The sequence below is a fragment of the Crassostrea angulata genome, chromosome 1 (assembly GCF_025612915.1).
Source record: "Crassostrea angulata isolate pt1a10 chromosome 1, ASM2561291v2, whole genome shotgun sequence".
In the NCBI taxonomy this organism is placed as follows: Eukaryota; Metazoa; Mollusca; class Bivalvia; order Ostreida; family Ostreidae; genus Magallana; species Magallana angulata.
The window spans coordinates 857500-877420 of NC_069111.1; the positions used below are offsets into that span (position 1 = coordinate 857500).

Below are 19921 nucleotides of genomic sequence, written 5' to 3' on the forward strand. Positions count from 1 at the left end.
TGTTTACTGTATGATATATAAGATCATGTTGTTATGAAATCTATATTTAGCATAACAAAGAGTACATTTTGTGACTGATTAACATTTTATGACTCTTGTTGATTTAATCCGATTTTCCTCTGTTTACAACACTAGCAGACGATTGTTTTTATTGAAAATAAATTTTAAAAAACATAGAAGTTATAAGGGGCCACTTAGGACAATGAAAATTCTTGACTCAGCTAAGTAAAAAAATCAACTCAGCTGAGAATTGACTAAGTTTGTTTTGTGAAACGCAATTTGAGTAAAAACTCAGCTGAGTAAATTCTCAGGATTTGAGATTAAACTTAGGTAAAAACTTAAGTTTTTTTTGTGAAATCGGAGCCAGAAGTTTTATTGTCCGGGGCCAAGTCCTCCAAATCTGACTTTAAAAAAAAAAAACTTCGCTGTGAAAATTGATCGTCGTTTTTAATGTGAGGCATTTGCCTCCATTGCGCTACAAGCGTGACTTCGTGTCTAGGCTTTTTAAAATATTTTTTCCCCTTTTTTTCATTCCCCATCCGTACCCCTCGATCTTTTGAAACATTTTAGTGATCATGATCACAATCAATATCATGGCGGTGTTTAGAAACACAACGTCGTCGACCAGCTACTAAGCGAGGCCTACTGTGCGAGAAGGAACAATAAGGTAGAAGCTTCGATTGTATTACTATCTGATTATTATATTTAATTATGTCATAATTGTCGCAAGGGTAAAAGAGACTGTCATTTTGCTTTCTTTTGAAGTCTACAAAATCAGAATATTGAAAATTTTGTGTAACGTTCATAAAATGAAAGTCAGGTCAAAGGACTAAGGCATAATTAATATTGAGGATTCTCAGATTTATGATACTCTTTATACAAATTTTTCTCTATTTATGCCAGAAAAGTAAAATGTGCCGATTTTATTCTTTTCCGGATGTGAAACGATAACAAAGATTTAGGGAATTTTTTATGGATAAAAATAGAACTGTGGCTAGCAACTAGCTCTTATAAACGTATATAAATAATGGACGGAAATAGTACATGTATGCAAATTATATTAACATTTTTTAGGTTGTTTATTTATATTCCTGAGATTTGTCATCACATATAGAATAATTACAGTATGTTGATATGCTGAACATTAGGGTCTGAGGGTGTCCAGGTGCAGCAATGAGGGGTTTGGAAATTTTATGATGTTTGAATATTGCAAACATTTGAAGATATGCAAAGTTTTTTGGATTTTGCAATGCATTTTCAAAACCTTGGTTTAGATGCTTTGTGATCACACATAATAATAATAGACAGTATTTAAATGTTAAAACACCCTTAAATAGTGGGAGCAGCAAGGCATAATATAACCTATGTTAAAAAATACAAGTAAAATGAATAAAAGTTGAATATTGGGGTTACAATGAATAATATCAGCTGAAAAAATTCTTCCCTATCATGAGTGATGCGATATTGACAGCCATTTTGTTTAACAAAGTTAGCAAAGTTTAATCAATTGTTGAATGGTTGTTGTTTATCAGTGTTTACCATTTTTAACTGCCTCCGAACTTAAAACATCGGTCTTATTTGATTGATAAATGAAATAAACACACAAGCATCACACAACATACTTTTATATTACTCAATTAAATTTCATTTTCTAAACTGGCGTTTTAAAATTTATCACACACGTTATGGCCTGCAGAGTTTTAACTTTTACCAGAATACATAAAAACTACTGGGGATCGCCGGTTATCTGGCACATTTCGCCAACTCTGAGGGTAGGTCTCTAGGATCTAAATCAAGAAACAGCTTTTTGTGTGCAATAAATAGAACAGCAACATAAGGAAATAAATTCATGAAGAGGCCTAAATATAACCTCGTTGAAACTGATATAAATGCATGTTATTGAATCTATTCCAGGATATTTTAAGATTTTAAAGTGATATGTTTTCATCAGAAAGAAATCTTGGTTTTTTTAGGTATCATCAGAACTTTTACAATTAAGTTGTGTCATCAGGAATAAAAATGCCGAAAATGAATGTACTGACCAAAAAGGATGAAAATACAGAAAACGTGGAAAATGTGGAGCCCAAAGGAAAAAATAAGACCATCAAAACTGGAAAGAAAAGCAAAAATAGGTTGGCAGAAGGGGACTTGGATTTGGAGGGAATCATAAAGGCGAATCAAGACATGACACTTGTTCCCAAGAAACAGCAGGTGGAAAACTGTCCACACATGGCCAACAAGGAGGAGCACCAGTTTATGTGTACAACGTGTCGCGTCATTTGTTGCGAGCCTTGTCTACGAATGAATCACCATGGCGAGCAGCATCGCTGGTGTGAGTTGATGCCGTATGAACCGTCAGACACAGAAACCACACATTTAGAAATAGAGGAAGAGCCTATACCTGTGAATATTCGTGGGAAGAGACGTCTTCCAGGGGGATATGTTAGCACGAGGAGAATCGGCTCCAGTCGCAAAAAGGAGTCGTGTACTTGTTGTCGTGGAACCCATAAACATGATCCTAAAAGTTTAAAGCGTTTAGTGCCCATTGACTCGAGCCGATTCAATAGCAATAGGATAACTATCGCACATTCACGGCACTATGATTCTAGTGAGGACAGTGACTGTTCTATGTCCACTGACCGGGACTGGGAGGAAGAAACCAAGTTTACTAAAAGGAAGCGCAAAAAGAAAAACAAAGGTCGAACTTTTCTGGACCAAGGCCCAGAGGACATTCAAACTCTGCCGCCGCGGATGACTTTCAGTTTTGCAAGTGAAGACAGTCTGAAAGAAATTGCGCGGAAAGATCCTGATGAATTTTTGGAAACTGTTAAGGTCCAAGAGGCTGAGAGAGTGTTAAGAAATATTGTGAATAAAGATGGATTTGACAAAGAGAAAGTGAGGGATTTTCTGAACTGTGAGGATATAGAGACAGAGTGTGCGTACTGTAGTAATGAATGCAAGAGATGGCAGATATTTAAGGAGGATTTAGACCGCGAAGCCATTCTGTATTTGAAGGAAAACAGTTTCGATATCCATAGTAACGAGCAAAATGAGATCAACAAATATGCTGACCTCAGGGTCAATGAGTTTGTGGATGAGATTGATGAAGATGAGTATGAAAGTGAGAGGGAACGTGATGATTTGTTGGATGAATTTGATTCTGACGAAGGTTTCACAGACGCAGTGAAAGAGTGGCTTAAGCTGCCTCCACCAACTCGTTTGAATTCTATTGAGGAGGCCTGGGTGGAACTTTCAAAGAGTTCTGCTACAGGGGTTTTACACAGGCTGGCCCCGACAGAGCGGAAACGATTCATTGACCAAGCAATAAATCTGATAGAAAAACGGGAAATTGACAGCATTGACAGAAAATTCCAGCCAATGGAGAGCAAAGACAACACGGAAGACTTGGGACTGAAGCCAAGTGAAAAAGCGGCTGAACTAGAGAAGACTTGTGAGAAGATTCTCTCGGGTATTGCACAGTTGAAAACAAGGTTTCAGAAACTTTATAAGCGTGTGATGAGTTACCGTGGGGTAACAATTTTTGCGGACATAATTCAGACAAAGGCAGATAAATTAGGAGAGGAAATTATTCTGGATATAGCGAAATACAATCCAACAAAACATGGCATGGAACAATTTTATTTAACAGAAGAAATAGAGGCCGCTCTGAAGTTTATACAAGCTAAGACTACGTCTGCTGAATGCCCAGATACCAGCATATTAAGGAAAGTTCTCAATACTCGACTTGACAGTAAACTACTGAAAAAGCTGCTCATCAAGCAGGAAAGAGAGAAATATTTCCCCAAGAACTGGAGAAACCCAGATGGATCTGGAAGAATGAAAACTGACACTGAATTTATTACAGAGGTGAGAATGGAGCAAGAGTCGAGAAAATCTCAAGCCATCCTAACACAGGTCGGTGAACTGATGAAAATGGTGGAGTTGGGTTCTGACATTTATCCATTTATTGAGCGCAAAGAAATTGATCCCTTTGGTCCCAAAAATTGTCCTTTGGACATTTACTCAATTTGTCCAATTTCTCCAGCCTTGACCTGGATGCACAAGGTGGGGTCAGAAAGCAATCTGTTGGTGACCGTTGGGGGAAAAGTGGTGAGGGAGCTCGATTTCAAAACAAGTGTCGACTGTCTTACGATGGATAAAAACCGCGAGCTTTTGGCCACGGACCCACTGGGCAAGCGGTTGATGAAAGTGACAGACATTGAAACCATCTCCACAATCCACACATTTGAAAACTTGATCCCAATTGGTATTTGTTGTTCGCGAGACGACAACATTTTGGTGACTTTGTGTGAGGCTTACTATGATTACAATGTTACTTTTGAAAAAAGACGGCTCTTGGCCAGAGTGTCCAATACAGGAGAACATTTAATGGAAATCGAGTTTTACGACAAGGGGAAAACCGAGCGATTCTTTGTTGTTCCCCGCAGAGTAGCTGAGAATAAAAACGGGGATATAATTGTGGTTGATAAAATACAGAGAAATGAAGGGCGGCTACAGTTGTTCACCAAGGATGGGAAAGTGATAAAGACGTTTGACGGCCACAAGGACATTTTTGAACGAGCTTTTGACCCCTGGGATGTGGCGTGTGACTATCAGCAACGTCTCTTGGTGTGTGACTACACCAATAACAAAATCATAATATTCCAACCTAACTATGACCTTTTCAAGGTCATTGCCTCCTATGATGGAGGATTAAGGTACCCCCTTTGTATGGGCCTCGACTCCAGCAGTCGAATCTGGGTGGGGGGAAAGTTTGAAAAAGTAATGGTGTTGTCATATGACAAAGAAATCGATTAATTATACAGAATAACAATGATGAAGGATTTTGTAAGTTCTTTTTATTGTTTTCTAAAGTCTGTTTTTAATCAGTAACTATTTGCTGTGTATTATGTGTTTTGTTTTGTGTGCCATTGTTAAAGTTTACTCTTGTTGACAGATCTCAGAAACTTTTGTCACCAAACAGTAATACATACTGTAAAACTCTTTTTCTTTCGCGTGTCACAATTTGCGAAAATGGGTAAAAAAATGTTGCATTTTTAATTTGGGTCATTTTGCGATTTTAAAAGTGTCTTAGAAAATGATACAGGATATAATTTCTGCGTATTCAATATTTTGCAATTTGAAAGAGGTCGCGAAAAAAGCAAAAAATTAGATCATTGCAAAAATTACCAGATATACGGTAGTGCATGAATTTTAAGCTTTCCAAGCGGTGCCCTGGTGGCCGGGAAATTGCTCGAATATTTTCAAAATCATCCTTACCTACCTTGTATATACTAGTACATGTATAAAGGTAACAATGTTTGCATAGAGGCCTCTAGGTAAGAGACAAGGGTCCAAAGATGGAGCAAATAGAAAGCAAATACTGTAGTGTCAATGTCTCACTGGGTTAACAGGTGTGTGTGATTGTCAGTCGATATACGGGTCTCAGTAATCAAGTAGTAAGAGTTCTAACATTCTTGCATCCTCTTAGTATTTTTTGGGAAACAGTCTTCATAATTCAAAATACTTTTCATACAGTCTTATTGCAATAATGCATTCTCTTCTGGATTAAGCTAATTGAGATGCTTAAAAAACAGCTAAAAATTAGATATTAAAGATGAAACCAGTAGTTGTTAAGATCTTTAAGATGCCTCACTACACCTTGAAATAGTTTCTCAAATTTGCAGAAAATTACTTGATTATGATAGAAAGCATGATGGATAAGAAGTATAAATATATATGTCAAATAGGCGAAAAAATGTGCAATTTTAGATTGAAAATGATATTTTCAAAAATGTCATTCTGTAAACATGAACAAAATTTAAGCCCCAGGTGGATTCGAACTCATGACCTGCGGTTCACAAGCATGATACTTTAACCACTGAGCTATGACGATACACATCTGAATCGATTGATACAAACATTTTAACAAAACATTTAAATCGCCATCTTGTGACGTAGAGTCTTAAAAAGTATAATTCTCGGTGTAGTGAAGTACCTTAACCTGAAAACCAAGTATTTATTATTGATGGACTAAATGATATTCATGTTAATGATTAATGCCTCTTGTATTACTAGCATTAGATTTTGAGGTTAGAGGAAGGATAAGATCTTTTAATAAAGAATGGTTTTAATTAAATCATGTTTTGTACATCATATGTTAATATATCATTATATTGTTTTGCTGTGAAATTGTTTGTCATGTACAGAGACTTTTGTAATAATTTTTTATTAGAATTTGATCTGTATCTTTATTTTTTAATCTTTAAAGTGGTAAATCTTTGATTTCCTTCTATATATGTTTACATATCTTAAATATTTACTTATTTATAATTATACTGCAGGGACCACGACTGTAAATTTTCTATTCTAAAATTTTTTTAAAATAACATACTCTATACCCTCCGCCCGAAGCCCTTTAAAGGGATATTGATTATGATAACAATGACGACTAACATTGTAACCCAAAGATTGTTGTACATGTTAACAGTGTTGTTTGATTTTCAAATATTGTTAAAGCATTGTTTTTCCTTAATAAATATAATAGAGAATACAATATTGTTTTTTTTTGCTTTATAAATATGTATTCCTTGGACGGTTCGGGTTTTGAGCCTACTCAAATCATCATCACCAAATACCCACTGGTGATCTCATGTCGTGATGAGTACTAGGTGAGATTTTCCATTGGTACCAAAGTTGCTGTCATCACAATCCGATTGAAATACAGGGGTGTGTTCAGCAGAGTGAGTTCTTGCGAGCGCTCGCTTAATTTGTGTTGCAGGTATAGATAATTTTGGCGAGCAACCGCTCTGTTGAACACGCCTCAAATCTACAATAGCACACAAACAGTTCGATCAGAAGCGTGTTCAACAGAGCGTGTGCTCGCGAGTGCTCGCCAACATTCCCTATACCCGCAACACAGTTTTTGGCGAGCACTCGCTTTAATTTGTGGAACACTCCTCAGACCAGGACCCATTGAGGCTCATGTTTCGTGACACTAGAATGAACTTGGATTTAACAAATCAGATGGAAAGTTATGCCTTTCTGTAATTATTCTATAGTAACAATTTTACCGCCAAAATCGTAACGGTTATTGTGATTGGTTGATTTTTCATGAAAATAATAAAATTACGTCTTACGCCATTGAACTTTACCCTAACTAAAGTGAGTCTCTCGGCACTTTGTGCCATATTGTAGAGATCTGTCGGATTGCTGTCACCACATTCTGTGTCTCAAATAACTTCCAATGAAAAACAACATCGTCTTTTTTGTCAACAATTTTTTTTACTTTAAGATACCGAAATTGAAAGTTGTTCTAAATATTTTTTCTCAGAAATCGTGAAAAATCTTCTGAAAATTTTAATGGAAGCAAACATGAAAACAATGAAAAGGGTATCACAATTTGTAGCATAGTTACAAAAAATTCTGAAGCAAATTACATGTAAGACTATTATGGAAACAAAATATCATAACAAGATATTAGCATTGTTCATGCAATAACGTATTGCACAGTGGGGAAAAACACGTCATTGAATTCCGGTACCTCGAATCTAAATTGCAACACTGCATGCTGAAAGAAAATGTAATTAACGTGTAAATTGTTTCTTTCTTTGTGAAAATAAACAAATGGCGCACTATTTTTTCTAAATCATTGACTGAACTTTTATTTTATTATCAAAATATTCCTACCCTAGGTTTGAATAAAGATGGAATCAAATACCCTGAACGATTCAAGCTGCATAGCCGGACTTTTTGGCTAATACAGTATCAAATAATTTTCTACAAACCAGTATCTTAGAAAGTTATTAACTTTCGCTTATTTAAACCAGCAGAATCATTTTCGTTTCAAATTTTAAAAAAATTTAAAGTAAATAAAATCTTTTCTTTATGTATTTCTCTTCTAAAAAAATCAAACCAAAATGCACCATGGGAATTATTAATGTGGCTTATAACCACTCCATACAGCTGAAAAGCATCGGCCCTATTCAGAATCAGTTGTGTGGGTCGAGAATTTTATGAACAGTAATTCTGTAAGTAACCTCCTTCTGCTGCTTGCACCAACGCACAGCTTCTCCCACTTTTATACACATATACTTTGAAAGTCCATCCAAATGGGGCGTTGGATTATTTCATAATAAACATTTATTCTTAAAATTTACAAAACAAACGTCACAGCTTTAGTTCCAACTGTCAGATTTTGTGCCGCTTGTTCACAAGAAAGCAAACAGCGTTATTATATCAAAGGTGGAAATGGTTGGGAAGATCTTGTCTTGAACAAGTAGTTGAATACTTTTACTATGTATCATTAAAATTCTGGGAGAATCGATGGCAGTTTCTTGTGTACTGGATGCAAACGTTTGCAGGAACGAATTCTGGACACGGAGGAGCAGACACAAATGTTCGTCCAGGAAGTCAACCTCAAGTCCGATTGGGTATCTCAGGAAAGGTTGATAGAACTCAACCAAAACAACAGAAATATAAGGACCAGTTTGACTTATTTTCCATGTACTGTGTATTTTTTATTTGTACATATAATGCAGATGTGTATTCACCAATTAGTGCTGTTGAGTCATAACAAAATATGTATATATAATTTTTAGTTTTGAGGCACTTGATGAACAGTTTGTTATTGTCCTTTTTTTTATTATTAAAAAACCTTTTTAATAATCTTTCAATTTAACAACGATGCTAAAACAAAACAGCTCAAATTATCTGATTTGTGTCGATGTTGCGACAATATTCTTTATTTACTCAAAAATTATGCTCTAATAAGGTTGATGATAATACTGTTAGTAATACATTGACTTTTTTCTGTAGAACACAGTGAACATCGCTGTGAAATTGCATCTATTTAACAACAAATTCAGTTCAATTAAAATACTATTAATATTTCACGATCACAACAGTACTAGCTGTAGCCAACATTTACATTGGCTTAGTACGTGTAGGTTTCCAGAATAATCTTTTTTCTTGTATATTCACCATAATTCAATCATATTTTTCAAGCTTTTATCATCACCAAGTCTTCTTTACAGACATAATTACTCAGATATTATTTTAACTCTTGTCTTCACCATTAGTTCCTTGCAATTTCTTCACCATTAGTTCCTTGCAATTTAATTCTTCACATTTTCAATTTTGCTACCCTTTTTTTCCCAACGTGTTATTAGCAACTTTCATTACTAAAATATTATTGTAACTTCTAATTTCGTCAAATCTTCATCACAATTCACGATATAACTAACAAGTACCCCCTTTATAATATCCGCTTGAAGATCTCAAAGGTCACGCAAGACCCAAGACAATTTCACTGTTTTAAACATTTGCTCATGATAACCTCTCTGTTGCGGGCTGGCCGACAGGCTTCAAAACACCTCCAGAATTGATAAATAAAATCACCAAAAGTAACGTTTTCACAATTTATATAACACGAAATTTGAAAACAATTTCATGGGCTGATAGTCGTCGTCAGGACACTGGTACACCGAACTTCACAGGTCACTCCATTCCTGTACACTAACACTACTCAGTATTCGATATTCGGGACCTGCGTACACAGAACATACACATTAAGTTACACATAAACAAAGTTCCATACAAGTAATGACCCACATGACCCACCATACATAACAGTGAGACAACGTGGTACACGTGGCAGCGCTGCATTACATTTACTTGCATTTCACGATACATAATGATAAACAAATTACTTTACACGTAACTTAAAGTGCTGTAACGACAATTACTTGCCAATGACACTGTTAGAGTCACTAAACACGACATACACATTACTACTCAAATTACGGCAGCCCTATGAATATACTCTACTCACGACAATGGATAACTAAAGAAATACTAGTAATGAACTATATAACGAACATAACAAACGAATAACTGACGAAAGGGATATTCAAACAATACAAATTACAAATAAAACACACTGAAACAACAAAGTTATCCCAGGACCATTTAATAAACAAAAGAATGAGAATGAATAAGTAAGTTGGTTTACTCACCTCAGAAGCCGTGTCTGTTTTATAAAATTAGAGAATTGAACTACAGAAACTGATAATATCAGGAAGAACGTGCAGGTGATTTTACCCGGTCCAAAGAGGCCCAAAAACCTAAACTCAGGTGGATATAAACAGGTATCGATGGGTACCAGAAAGGGTAATAGAATTAGAGGTCCAGTACAGGATAACTATAAATAAAAGACAAATTAAAACAGCATCGTAAATGTAACAATACCTCCCCTTTTACAAGAAGTGTACTTCCGAACATACATTTACGAAAACCTAAAACCAACGGTTCATAGTTACACAAAATAACACATATTCATTGTCTACTAAGATAATCTGCACCCTGATTATCCTTGCCTCTAATTGAAATGACTCGGTATCTATATGATTGAAGACCAAGTGCTTATCTCATGATTCTAGCGTTGATCACCTTAGCCCTGTTCAAATACATCAACGACTGGTGATCTGTTTCTATTAGAAATTCACGACCATATAGGTACAGTTGAAATTTGTTAACCGTCCAAACAATTGCTAAGCATTCCTTCTCGATTGTGGAATATCTGAACTCACTACCCTTTAGTTTCCTGCTGGCATTTTCTACAGAAAGTTTCAATCCGCTTTCATCGTCAAACTGCATCAGGACTGCACCAATTCCTCTCTCAGAAGCATCCGTCAGAAGAATAAATTGCTTTAATAAACATGTTAAGAGCAACAAAATTGATAACAAAATTGGAATGAACTTCTTGTAAAAGCTAAAATGTCCACGAACAGATCTTAATTTACGTTTTGTGCAAGATACATGTACCACCGCTTCATCGATTGTCTTTACCTTGTCTGATTGTGCTTTCAATTGGTTTTTACCTACGATTTGGCATAACGAAACGGAAACTACGTGCAGCTTATTCCGGATAGTTTGATTTGAGTTTGCTATAATATCATGTTCAATCAAATGTGTATACCCTGGATCGTCAGATAACACATCATCAAATTGGTTCAACAGAGAAGTTACCTTCTGCCTATCTTCAGGGCCCAGCTCTTGGTTGATGTCCACACTCGATAACTCCTCCTTGTCCCCGACACTTGGTAATCCATATTATTTGACGTCTTCACCTTCAGGGCAGTCAATCACAGCAGAGCTGACTAAAGCTTCATCTTGGTTAACATTCTGTAGATCAGCATTTCTGTCAATATACTTGGTCACCATATTTACATGAAACGTTTTTGATTTACCTTTCACATCAATCTTATAGTCTTCTTCTTGGCCTGAAGTTGACACATGACATAGTTTCGGTAAAGAGTCACCAGTTTGCTGTTCTACTTTTTTATTCTTTGGAGTGATGTTCTTGCTTGAAATTTTCGGCACTTTGAGCTGAGAACGCGGTTTGAGTTTTGCTTTGGCTTGCATTCGGATTTCAGCAGCATGAGTCTCTGACCATTGAGTATCTGGATCTCCTGGTGGCCTCACTTTTCCCACGTTGCCAATCATGAGATCGTAAACCGGCTTTTCCATACAACATGCTTCAAATGTTCCTGTAATATAGGGTGTGTCAATAAAAAAAGAAGCAACAGGTACTCTAATAGATGAACCGTCTGCCAAAATGCAGGTTTGAAATTTGTTTTTAATCATATCCCCCTTATTAACTTTACTTGTTCGGACAACTATTCTACTGCATCCTGTGTCTCGCAATACTGTAACTGGCTCTCCCTCAACATACCCTGCTGACGATGGCATGTTGTGCTTCTGCTGACGACAGTGTGATGAGGACACTGCTGTAGGGGAATCAAGTTGAAGTAAATCGATATCAGTTTTAATAGGTATTGTAGTAACAAAAGATACCTGTGTTGGAAGTTCTGCCTCTACTGGTGAGGTTTTCTGATAGTCCCACGGTTCTTGGGTGGTAACAACGTTAACCTTTGGTTTTGGTTTGCACTCTGATGCAATGTGGCCCATTCTGTTGCATTTATAACAACGTCTGTCGGATTTTGGAACAAACAGTTTTCTCGAGTTCTGATTACTTTTCTCACCTGAACTGTCATTCGGATTTCCAGGATGGTTTACTGTTGGAGGCTGGGATCCGTTAGCTTTAACATTGATCAAGTTGACAGCATTGGTCATTCTTGCTTCCCCATACTGGTCTGCCAACTGTGCCATGTCCTGAATACTCTTTGGCGTTCTCTCTTTCAAAAACAATTAGATCTCTATTACAAACATTAAGAAACTGATCCCGTAAAACTAAATCAAACAATGCTTCATAAGTTTCTGCTATGTGTGCCATTTTCAACCATCTCTGCAAATAACTACTCATTCTGACAGAAAACTGAACAAAAGTTTCGCCAACGTCTGGCTTAGCTAATCTGAACTTTCGTTTAAAGCCATCTTCTGTAAGCTCACAACGCTGAAGGAGAGCTAACTTCAACTTATCATAATCTAAAGCATCCTCTTTGGTTAACAATGCATAAACATCTAAAGCCCTACCTTTCAAAAGTGCACTTAGACTCATAGCCCACGACGTTTTTGGCCACTGCTGTAATTCTGCATATCTTTCAAATCTACGTAAGTAGCTATCCATTTCATCTTTGCCATCTTCAAAAACCGGGATCTTTGGTCCCTTAAACTTAACACTCACCTCATCAACACCTGCAGCTTTTAACTTTTCTTTTTCATGCATCATCTCCATTTGCTGCTGATGAGTGGTCTGCTGTATCTGTAGTTCTTTGTCATATTTTTCCGTCAATCTCTTAAAATCCAGCTCCTCCTTCACTCGTTCCCTTTCCGCCTTCCTCTCTTCACGTTCTATTTCTTGTTGGAGCTTAACAAAGTCTCTAAGAGTTTCCTCCTTGTAACCCAAATGACACTCCATAATCAATGACCGATTTTAAAGACTGTGACATGATGAAAACTCAAGAGACAATAACTCATACAGACAACACACTATGTGACAACTGAAAAAATGGAAACTTCCAACATACCTGTCGATACACACCTGAGTTTGATAGGACACCAATACACGATAGATATTATATTTCAAACGAGATGTGAAAACGTTAACAACGTACAGACACACCATTTACTGAGGCAATGTATCCACGACGTTATTTCAGTGTCAACAGCTGACCTCTAGGTCCCGAATAACTCTGTCAAACACATTCCTACAAAAAAATCAAAAATAAATATAAGTACATACAAACAATTAAAAAAAAACCCCAAAGAATTTTGTCCAAAAAAAAAAAAAATCTAAATGATACAATAAACAAATAAATATAATTTTGAACAGTTTTATCAGTAGATAAAGAAATTCAAATTTCAAATGTTAATGTTATGCTCAAAACGAAAACAAGAAACTGTCCTTCCGTCTGGTCAACGGATGGACTTCAAACTCGACTGGATGATCCGTCTAGATGCATTTCTCTCATAACATCGAATTTCATCATCCCTGGTAGAATGATACACACAGGAGATAATGTTCTGGTCATAGCGTGCTGACTTTCCTGCATCACATGAAGTCGATGAGGGTCTTTAAAAAATCTGTTGGTAGAACGGAGCACTCGATGATCCAATGAAGATTGATCCGTGCATTGAGGTGGTCTGCGCCAAAACTGTCGTCATCATGTTGAAGTGGAGGTTTGTCTCTGTCGACTAGATTTGAATCCCACTTCTGACACCATTTGTTGCAGGCTGGCCGACAGGCTTCAAAACACCTCCAGAATTGATAAATAAAAACACCAAAAGTAACGTTTTCACAATTTATATAACACGAAATTTGAAAACAATTTCATGGGCCGATAGTCGTCGTCAGGACACTGGTACACCGAACTTCACAGGTCACTCCATTCCTGTACACTAACACTACTCAGTATTCGATATTCGGGACCTGCGTACACAGAACATACACATTAAGTTACACATAAACAAAGTTCCATACAAGTAATGACCCACATGACCCACCATACATAACAATGAGACAACGTGGTACACGTGGCAGCGCTGCATTACATTTACTTGCATTTCACGATACATAATGATAAACAAATTACTTTACACGTAACTTAAAATGCTGTAACGACAATTACTTGCCAATGATACTGTTAGAGTCACTAAACACGACATACACATTACTACTCAAATTACGGCAGCCCTATGAATATACTCTACTCAAGACAATGGATAACTAAAGAAATACTAGTAATGAACTATATAACTAACATAACAAACGAATAACTGACGAAAGGGAATTCAAACAATACAAATTACAAATAAAACACATTGAAACAACAAAGTTATCCCAGGACCATTTAATAAACAATAGAATGAGAATGAATAAGTAAATTTTGGTTTACTCACCTCAGAAGCCGTGTCTGTTTTATAAAATTAGAGAATTGAACTACAGAAACTGATAATACCAGGAAGAACGTGCAGGTGATTTTACCCGGTCCAAAGAGGCCCAAAAACCTAAACTCAGGTGGATATAAACAGGTATCGAAGGGTACCAGAAAGGGTAATAAAATTAGAGGTCCAGTACAGGATAACTATAAATAAAAGACAAATTAAAACAGCATCGTAAATGTAACACTCTCAACTAATATGTTTTCCAATATAATGTCGTCGTTGAAGATGATAACTATACTTGATAGAGATAGGTAGATTATACTTGAAAAAAATTGCAATACATTTGCTTTAGATAAGTACATTTCATTTTCCGAATTAGTGGTTCATTTTGCGAGCAACAATGCACCCCCCCCCCCTAAAAGTTCCACTGGCGGGCTTGTTACCTTCAAGTTGGTAAATTCCATTAGTTGACAACCTAAAACAACCAATGTATCAAGACGATTGTTTCCAGTGTATTTCCATTTCATTGTTCATGACCATCATTCTTCTCCATTAATGCCACCAAGGCCATCATTCCATTTTGAAAGGAAAGTTAAATGCCTTTTGGTGGGCTACATTTGCTCTAAACTTTTAAATTTTGTTTTCGGTTATGTGAAAGATAAATGGATAACTATCAATTGTAATGATAGACTAATGTTTGTCTGAATTATGTTTTCATCGTTAATTAAGAAGACCATGATTTTCTTCTGAGACAATTTATTAAAACAGTTTCGTTTCATAATCCTTTGTTAATTTTTGGTCTTTATGGAAAAAAAAAACCACTTTTATATAAGATATGAATTATGTGGTGTAACAAAGATAGAAGACTCTTTAATTTGGACTAAACCAGCATATCTTACAACAGAAACCAATGGAAACAGAAACATATATTTATTTTAAGAAACTTATGGAATTCTTTTTAACAAATGCTTAAAATTGTTATTTAAAGTAGTCCGAGTATCGCACTACGTCATAATACGGATTTTACAATATTGGTTCGACTTTTACAAAGCGTTTTTGATACCCGGTATTGATTTTGCTCTACATCGCTGTTGTAAACAATGGCAATAATAAGCAATTAGAACGGTAATATATGTATTTCATGAGAGATATAAATGATTAATGTTGAGAAACTCGATTCTGTTAAAGTAAAATGAAAAACGAAGTTTCTGATTAACCAGGATCACAGGTATGCTTATATCTTCTTTGTTTTGACCCCCCCCCCCCCGAATTTTTCTTTTTCTTTTACTAAAACCGGTTTAAATTTAGAGACAGAAGCTATTTCGAGTTTAATCAATCATCAATTAATTAATGTTTAAATGATATCTAACATTGTTGACAGATCTAGGCAGAAAACTGTAGCAAAATGTGATTTTTACGGAATTTTCGTCAGGGTCTACTTGGTTTGGAGCTTATAGCGTGAAAAGTAATCCGTCAACATATAATTTATTTTACCAAATCTTTTTTCTAAGATGTCAATCTATAGAATAAACACCATGAATTTAAGTTTGAGCCCATAAAATAGTAACAAAATTACCAAACGCGATACCAGCATTGCATTTTTTGTATTCTATTTTGATACATCAGGTACATAAAGCGTACTTACTTACAAAAATTTGCGCAAAATTATTGATGAGATATGGCTTAAATAAATATTTATACTCTATTTTGTCTGTTCAGTTCTAATTTTCCCAAAATTGGTAATTATTTTTAGGAAAAACGGACGTCTGGCAAATTTCATAATTGTCAATAATTTTCGCAAAGGGGTACACCCTTCTGAGAGGTGATAACAAACAAACTAGCATGTAAACATACATATTTTCTTTTGTATATGTATTGCTAGAATATATATTTATCATTTAAAGCTACGCTATTAATGACTGAGCCCATTTAGTGCCGAGTATAGGACTACCTTAAAAAACTAAAAATGTTATGACTCTTATTTTGAGATTTGATAACAATTTTGCACTGTTATTATGTAGGTAAAACAATCACCAAGAACTGAAAGGTGAAATATAGTATAAGTGTTTAAGGTTAACTTTCGAATAAATGATTTAAAAGAGAGATGTATTTATAATTAGTCATTTCCTTTTTCAATCGGTGCAACTCACCAATTGTCTCCATAACCGTAAAAACTTAGGTGCGCGTGTCTAGAATAATTCTCAGTCAAAATGGTTGTATATGTGTTGATAACTTTCCACACACCAAACATTACTTGCATTAATAACGTGTGTCTTATATATCCCGAAATAATCGAGGAACAATGTTAATGTTAAAAATCTATGTACAGCCTACTCCAGATATATTGAAATTCAGGGGACCACGTTTTAGAAAAACGTTAAAAAAAAATTCAACAAGAAAAAAACATGGTCTCTTGTAAGAAAAACTTTTTAAATGCCATTTGACCAGATTAAGTTGATATGACAGATACAATATATTCACCAAAACTTTCGTAAGGCGCCCTATAAACCTATTTAGTGTGTTTTTATAAAAAAAAAACCCAATTAATTTAAGAGTATTTTAAGTATGATAGTATAGAGGACAAGAGAGCTTGATTTCATTTTACCGAATAGTAAATGAAATTCTTCTCAGAATATTTTAATTACGAAAGTAATTCATAAATTACTTTCGTAATAAAAATTCACAAACATTCTTAAATATGGAAAGTCTCAAACTACTTTTAAAGTTAAAAAAAACAAGACCTAGGAGTTACTTATACAGTTTATTTACAAAAATATATACAGGTATACATACATTTATAATAACAAGCATGTGCATGTGCCTTTTGTTGTCGTGTTTAATGAAAACAAATGTACAATTTGACAAATACATTTAAGTACATTGCAAACTTCAGTCATACACACTGTGAATCTTCAAAATTCGTGGGGGCTAATTTTCGTGGATTGCTTAATTTTACAAGTTCATGGGGACGTATTTTCCGGATTCTTTTTTTATATCTTCCAAAGAATTATGACTTTAGAACACTTATTCAATAATTTTAATAACTCATTATTCAATTCGTGGATGAGATGTTCCAACGAATTCCACGAAAATTGAGCCACCACGAAATCTAATGATTCCACAGTATTTACGATAACTTTAAAAGACAAACAACTGATATATTTACGATAACAAAAATATTGACAGGCCAAAATTCAATATTGTTACATTATTTATTTCTCATATTCCGAAATTTTATCACTTTACTTCCATAATACCTAGTCGCAAAGAGATTGCCCCTAGTGTCCACACAAACACCATATGGATCGATAAAACTACAGTCTATGTAGCCTAGTAGTTGTCCGTCCTGATCCAAGATGTGGATAATCTGGTTATACCAGTCGGATGTCAGTATCCAACCCTGGCTGTCTGTTGTGATTCCGAAAGGTTTAAATGGTCTACAGCTATTTTCAGAGTAGATGCCTTTGTATCTAAACCGAAATTTACCGGTCTGATTGACAACCACAACCGCCCCAGCAACGCAATCAGATACGCATATATCCAGGTTTCTGTTCTCACTGATGTATTTTATCGAAACAGATGAATATAGAGGTAAACCATCAGCATCAAATTGTACGGTTTGTATCACTTTATATCCACAGATATGGATGACTTTTGCATGATTATAATCCTCACTGTCCATGACAATCAGAAGACCACCTATGGAGCTACCAGAGACCGAGTGAGGTATCCACCCCTGTAGTTTGGTCACTGGCTCTATATTATCTGTATCATTTACCAAGTTCACAGATCTATCTTAGCAATCGGTTACGCATACATCCAAATTTCTGTTCTCACTGATGTACTTTATCGAACCAGATGAATATAGAGGGAAGCCATCAGCATCAAACTGTATGGTTTGTGTCACTCTATATCCACAGAAATGGATGACTTTTGCATGATTATAATCATAACTGTCCATGACAATCAGAAGACCACCTATGGAGCTACCAGAGACAGATTGAGGTTTCCACCCCTGTAGTGTAATCAATGGCTTTATACCTGTATCATTTACCAAGTTCACTGTTCTATCTATGGAATCAGAATATGCTAAATATCCATTCCGGGTCACTGTAATGTCCATTGGCCAGTTACCGGACTTGGTTTTAATTGATTTCACTAGTTTTCCTTGCGAGTTGTAGAGTCTTAAAATTTTGCTCTCACCACAAATCCATACATATTCATCATTCAAACAAAATACGCTACGAACTCTTTTCGAATCTTTATTTGCGATATCTATTTCACTAATGACGTCTGCAAACAGTCTGTGTTGGTAAGTGGGTTTACAGAAAATATTCTTCCTTGTGGGAATATTTGGTATAGAAGCTGCACTGTTGACAGGAAGTAATGTTCCTAGTTCATTTTCTCTTTTTAAAATTGTGAAAAGCGACATCCTTAGAGTCGTAAAAACTGTTCAAGCGGCCAATAAAATATATTGGACTTACTAAATCTATAAAAGGTTCCCCACTGTCATTGAATAAAATTAACTATACTTTAGGTTTTTGGATTCATGCAAGAGATCTAGAAGTTTCTCATAACAGACTTAACATATTTGTTTGTAACAGGTTTTGTAGTGGAGAGATGTACCGGACTCTCGCAAAGATTACACCGTAGCAAATCCTGAAGACTGAAGACAGGATACACAGGGAACACCTAAATTTATAATCAAGGTTGATACTTTAAAGCGTTCAAACAAATACAAGATAATTTCAGAATCAAACATGCTTTAAAACCTCAGCTTTTCGTCGAATGTAGATTTGTTTTCTTAATTATCAGTTTTCGGTCAAATAAGATTTTTTATTTGCAGAAAAGTTTGCCAAGGATTTTATTTCAAAAAATAAAAAATAAAAGGAAAAAATTACATACGTTTATATCAAATTGAATGGCTTCATTCATATACGACATTTAAAATAATTTTCAAACAAGATTCGTAAAAGCTAACTCAGAAATAACCAAGACTTCATTAAGCTTCTTTAAGTGTCATCATACATGCTATTTCCAACACATTTTTTCCCATCATATCTAAGCTGCAGTTAGCTTTTCTGATCGCGTCAGTTAAAACTTTAAATAATTTCATGTGTTTTAGGGGCATTTTACAATATCTTATCAAACTTTGTACAAAACTTTATAAGGCAAAGGAAATGAAACATCTATTGGTAGCTCGGAAAGAATAGAAAAAGTTTGCTAAATGACGCCATTTATTATATTCAAAAACAGTATTTCGCTATTACCTAAAAATAATGATATGTAGGAACAAGCTATTTTGTTAATACAGACAAGATAACAAGAAAACTTATACACAAACAGTTTTAAAACGCAATACTAACCTCTTCTGCTCAAGATGGCAAATCCGGAATTCGACATGTTCAGTGAAGCGGATACTCAGAACATTCTCTTTAATTGATAAGGAATGTTAACAGGTGCTCGCTCTGCTGAACAGGTCGAGCCACCTTTATAAAATACCCGAGGTAAATACATTCAGATTCAGATTTATGCATCGTCGAATCCAGTCGATTTGCATTTTTACATCATCTTT

The 19921-nt window shown here is 35.3% G+C and overlaps 3 protein-coding genes across 5 annotated transcripts; 1 reads left to right on the forward strand and 2 right to left on the reverse strand.

The window, feature by feature from the left end:
* Window positions 1-572: 572 nt before the first annotated feature.
* Window positions 573-5004, forward strand: LOC128178223 (uncharacterized). Its single transcript, XM_052845324.1, has 2 exons — window positions 573-667; window positions 1974-5004. Exon 2 carries the CDS (start codon window positions 2020-2022, stop codon window positions 4816-4818), a length of 2799 nt encoding a protein of 932 aa, XP_052701284.1. The 5' UTR covers window positions 573-667; window positions 1974-2019; the 3' UTR covers window positions 4819-5004.
* A 3733-nt stretch (window positions 5005-8737) lies between these two features.
* Window positions 8738-14465, reverse strand: LOC128178943 (uncharacterized). 3 transcript variants are annotated; one of them, XR_008243037.1, is made up of 4 exons: window positions 14362-14465; window positions 12647-13891; window positions 10593-12197; window positions 8738-10201 (listed from the first exon to the last, which is right to left on the reverse strand). XR_008243037.1 is itself a non-coding variant. In XM_052846418.1 (3 exons), the coding sequence occupies exon 3, from the start codon at window positions 12169-12171 to the stop codon at window positions 11113-11115; it is 1059 nt and encodes a 352-aa protein (XP_052702378.1). In that variant the 5' UTR covers window positions 12172-12197; window positions 12647-13891; window positions 14362-14465; the 3' UTR covers window positions 8738-11112. The 3 variants fall into 3 exon arrangements, 1 of the variants encoding a protein (XP_052702378.1); XR_008243036.1 differs by having other exon boundaries at window positions 8738-9547; window positions 10017-12197; XM_052846418.1 differs by having other exon boundaries at window positions 8738-12197.
* Window positions 14466-17111: 2646 nt separating this feature from the next.
* Window positions 17112-19032, reverse strand: LOC128179487 (uncharacterized). The gene is made up of 2 exons (XM_052846954.1): window positions 18188-19032; window positions 17112-17908 (listed from the first exon to the last, which is right to left on the reverse strand). Exons 1-2 carry the CDS (start codon window positions 18776-18778, stop codon window positions 17555-17557), a joined length of 945 nt encoding a protein of 314 aa, XP_052702914.1. The 5' UTR covers window positions 18779-19032; the 3' UTR covers window positions 17112-17554.
* Between the last annotated feature and the right edge of the window lie 889 nt (window positions 19033-19921).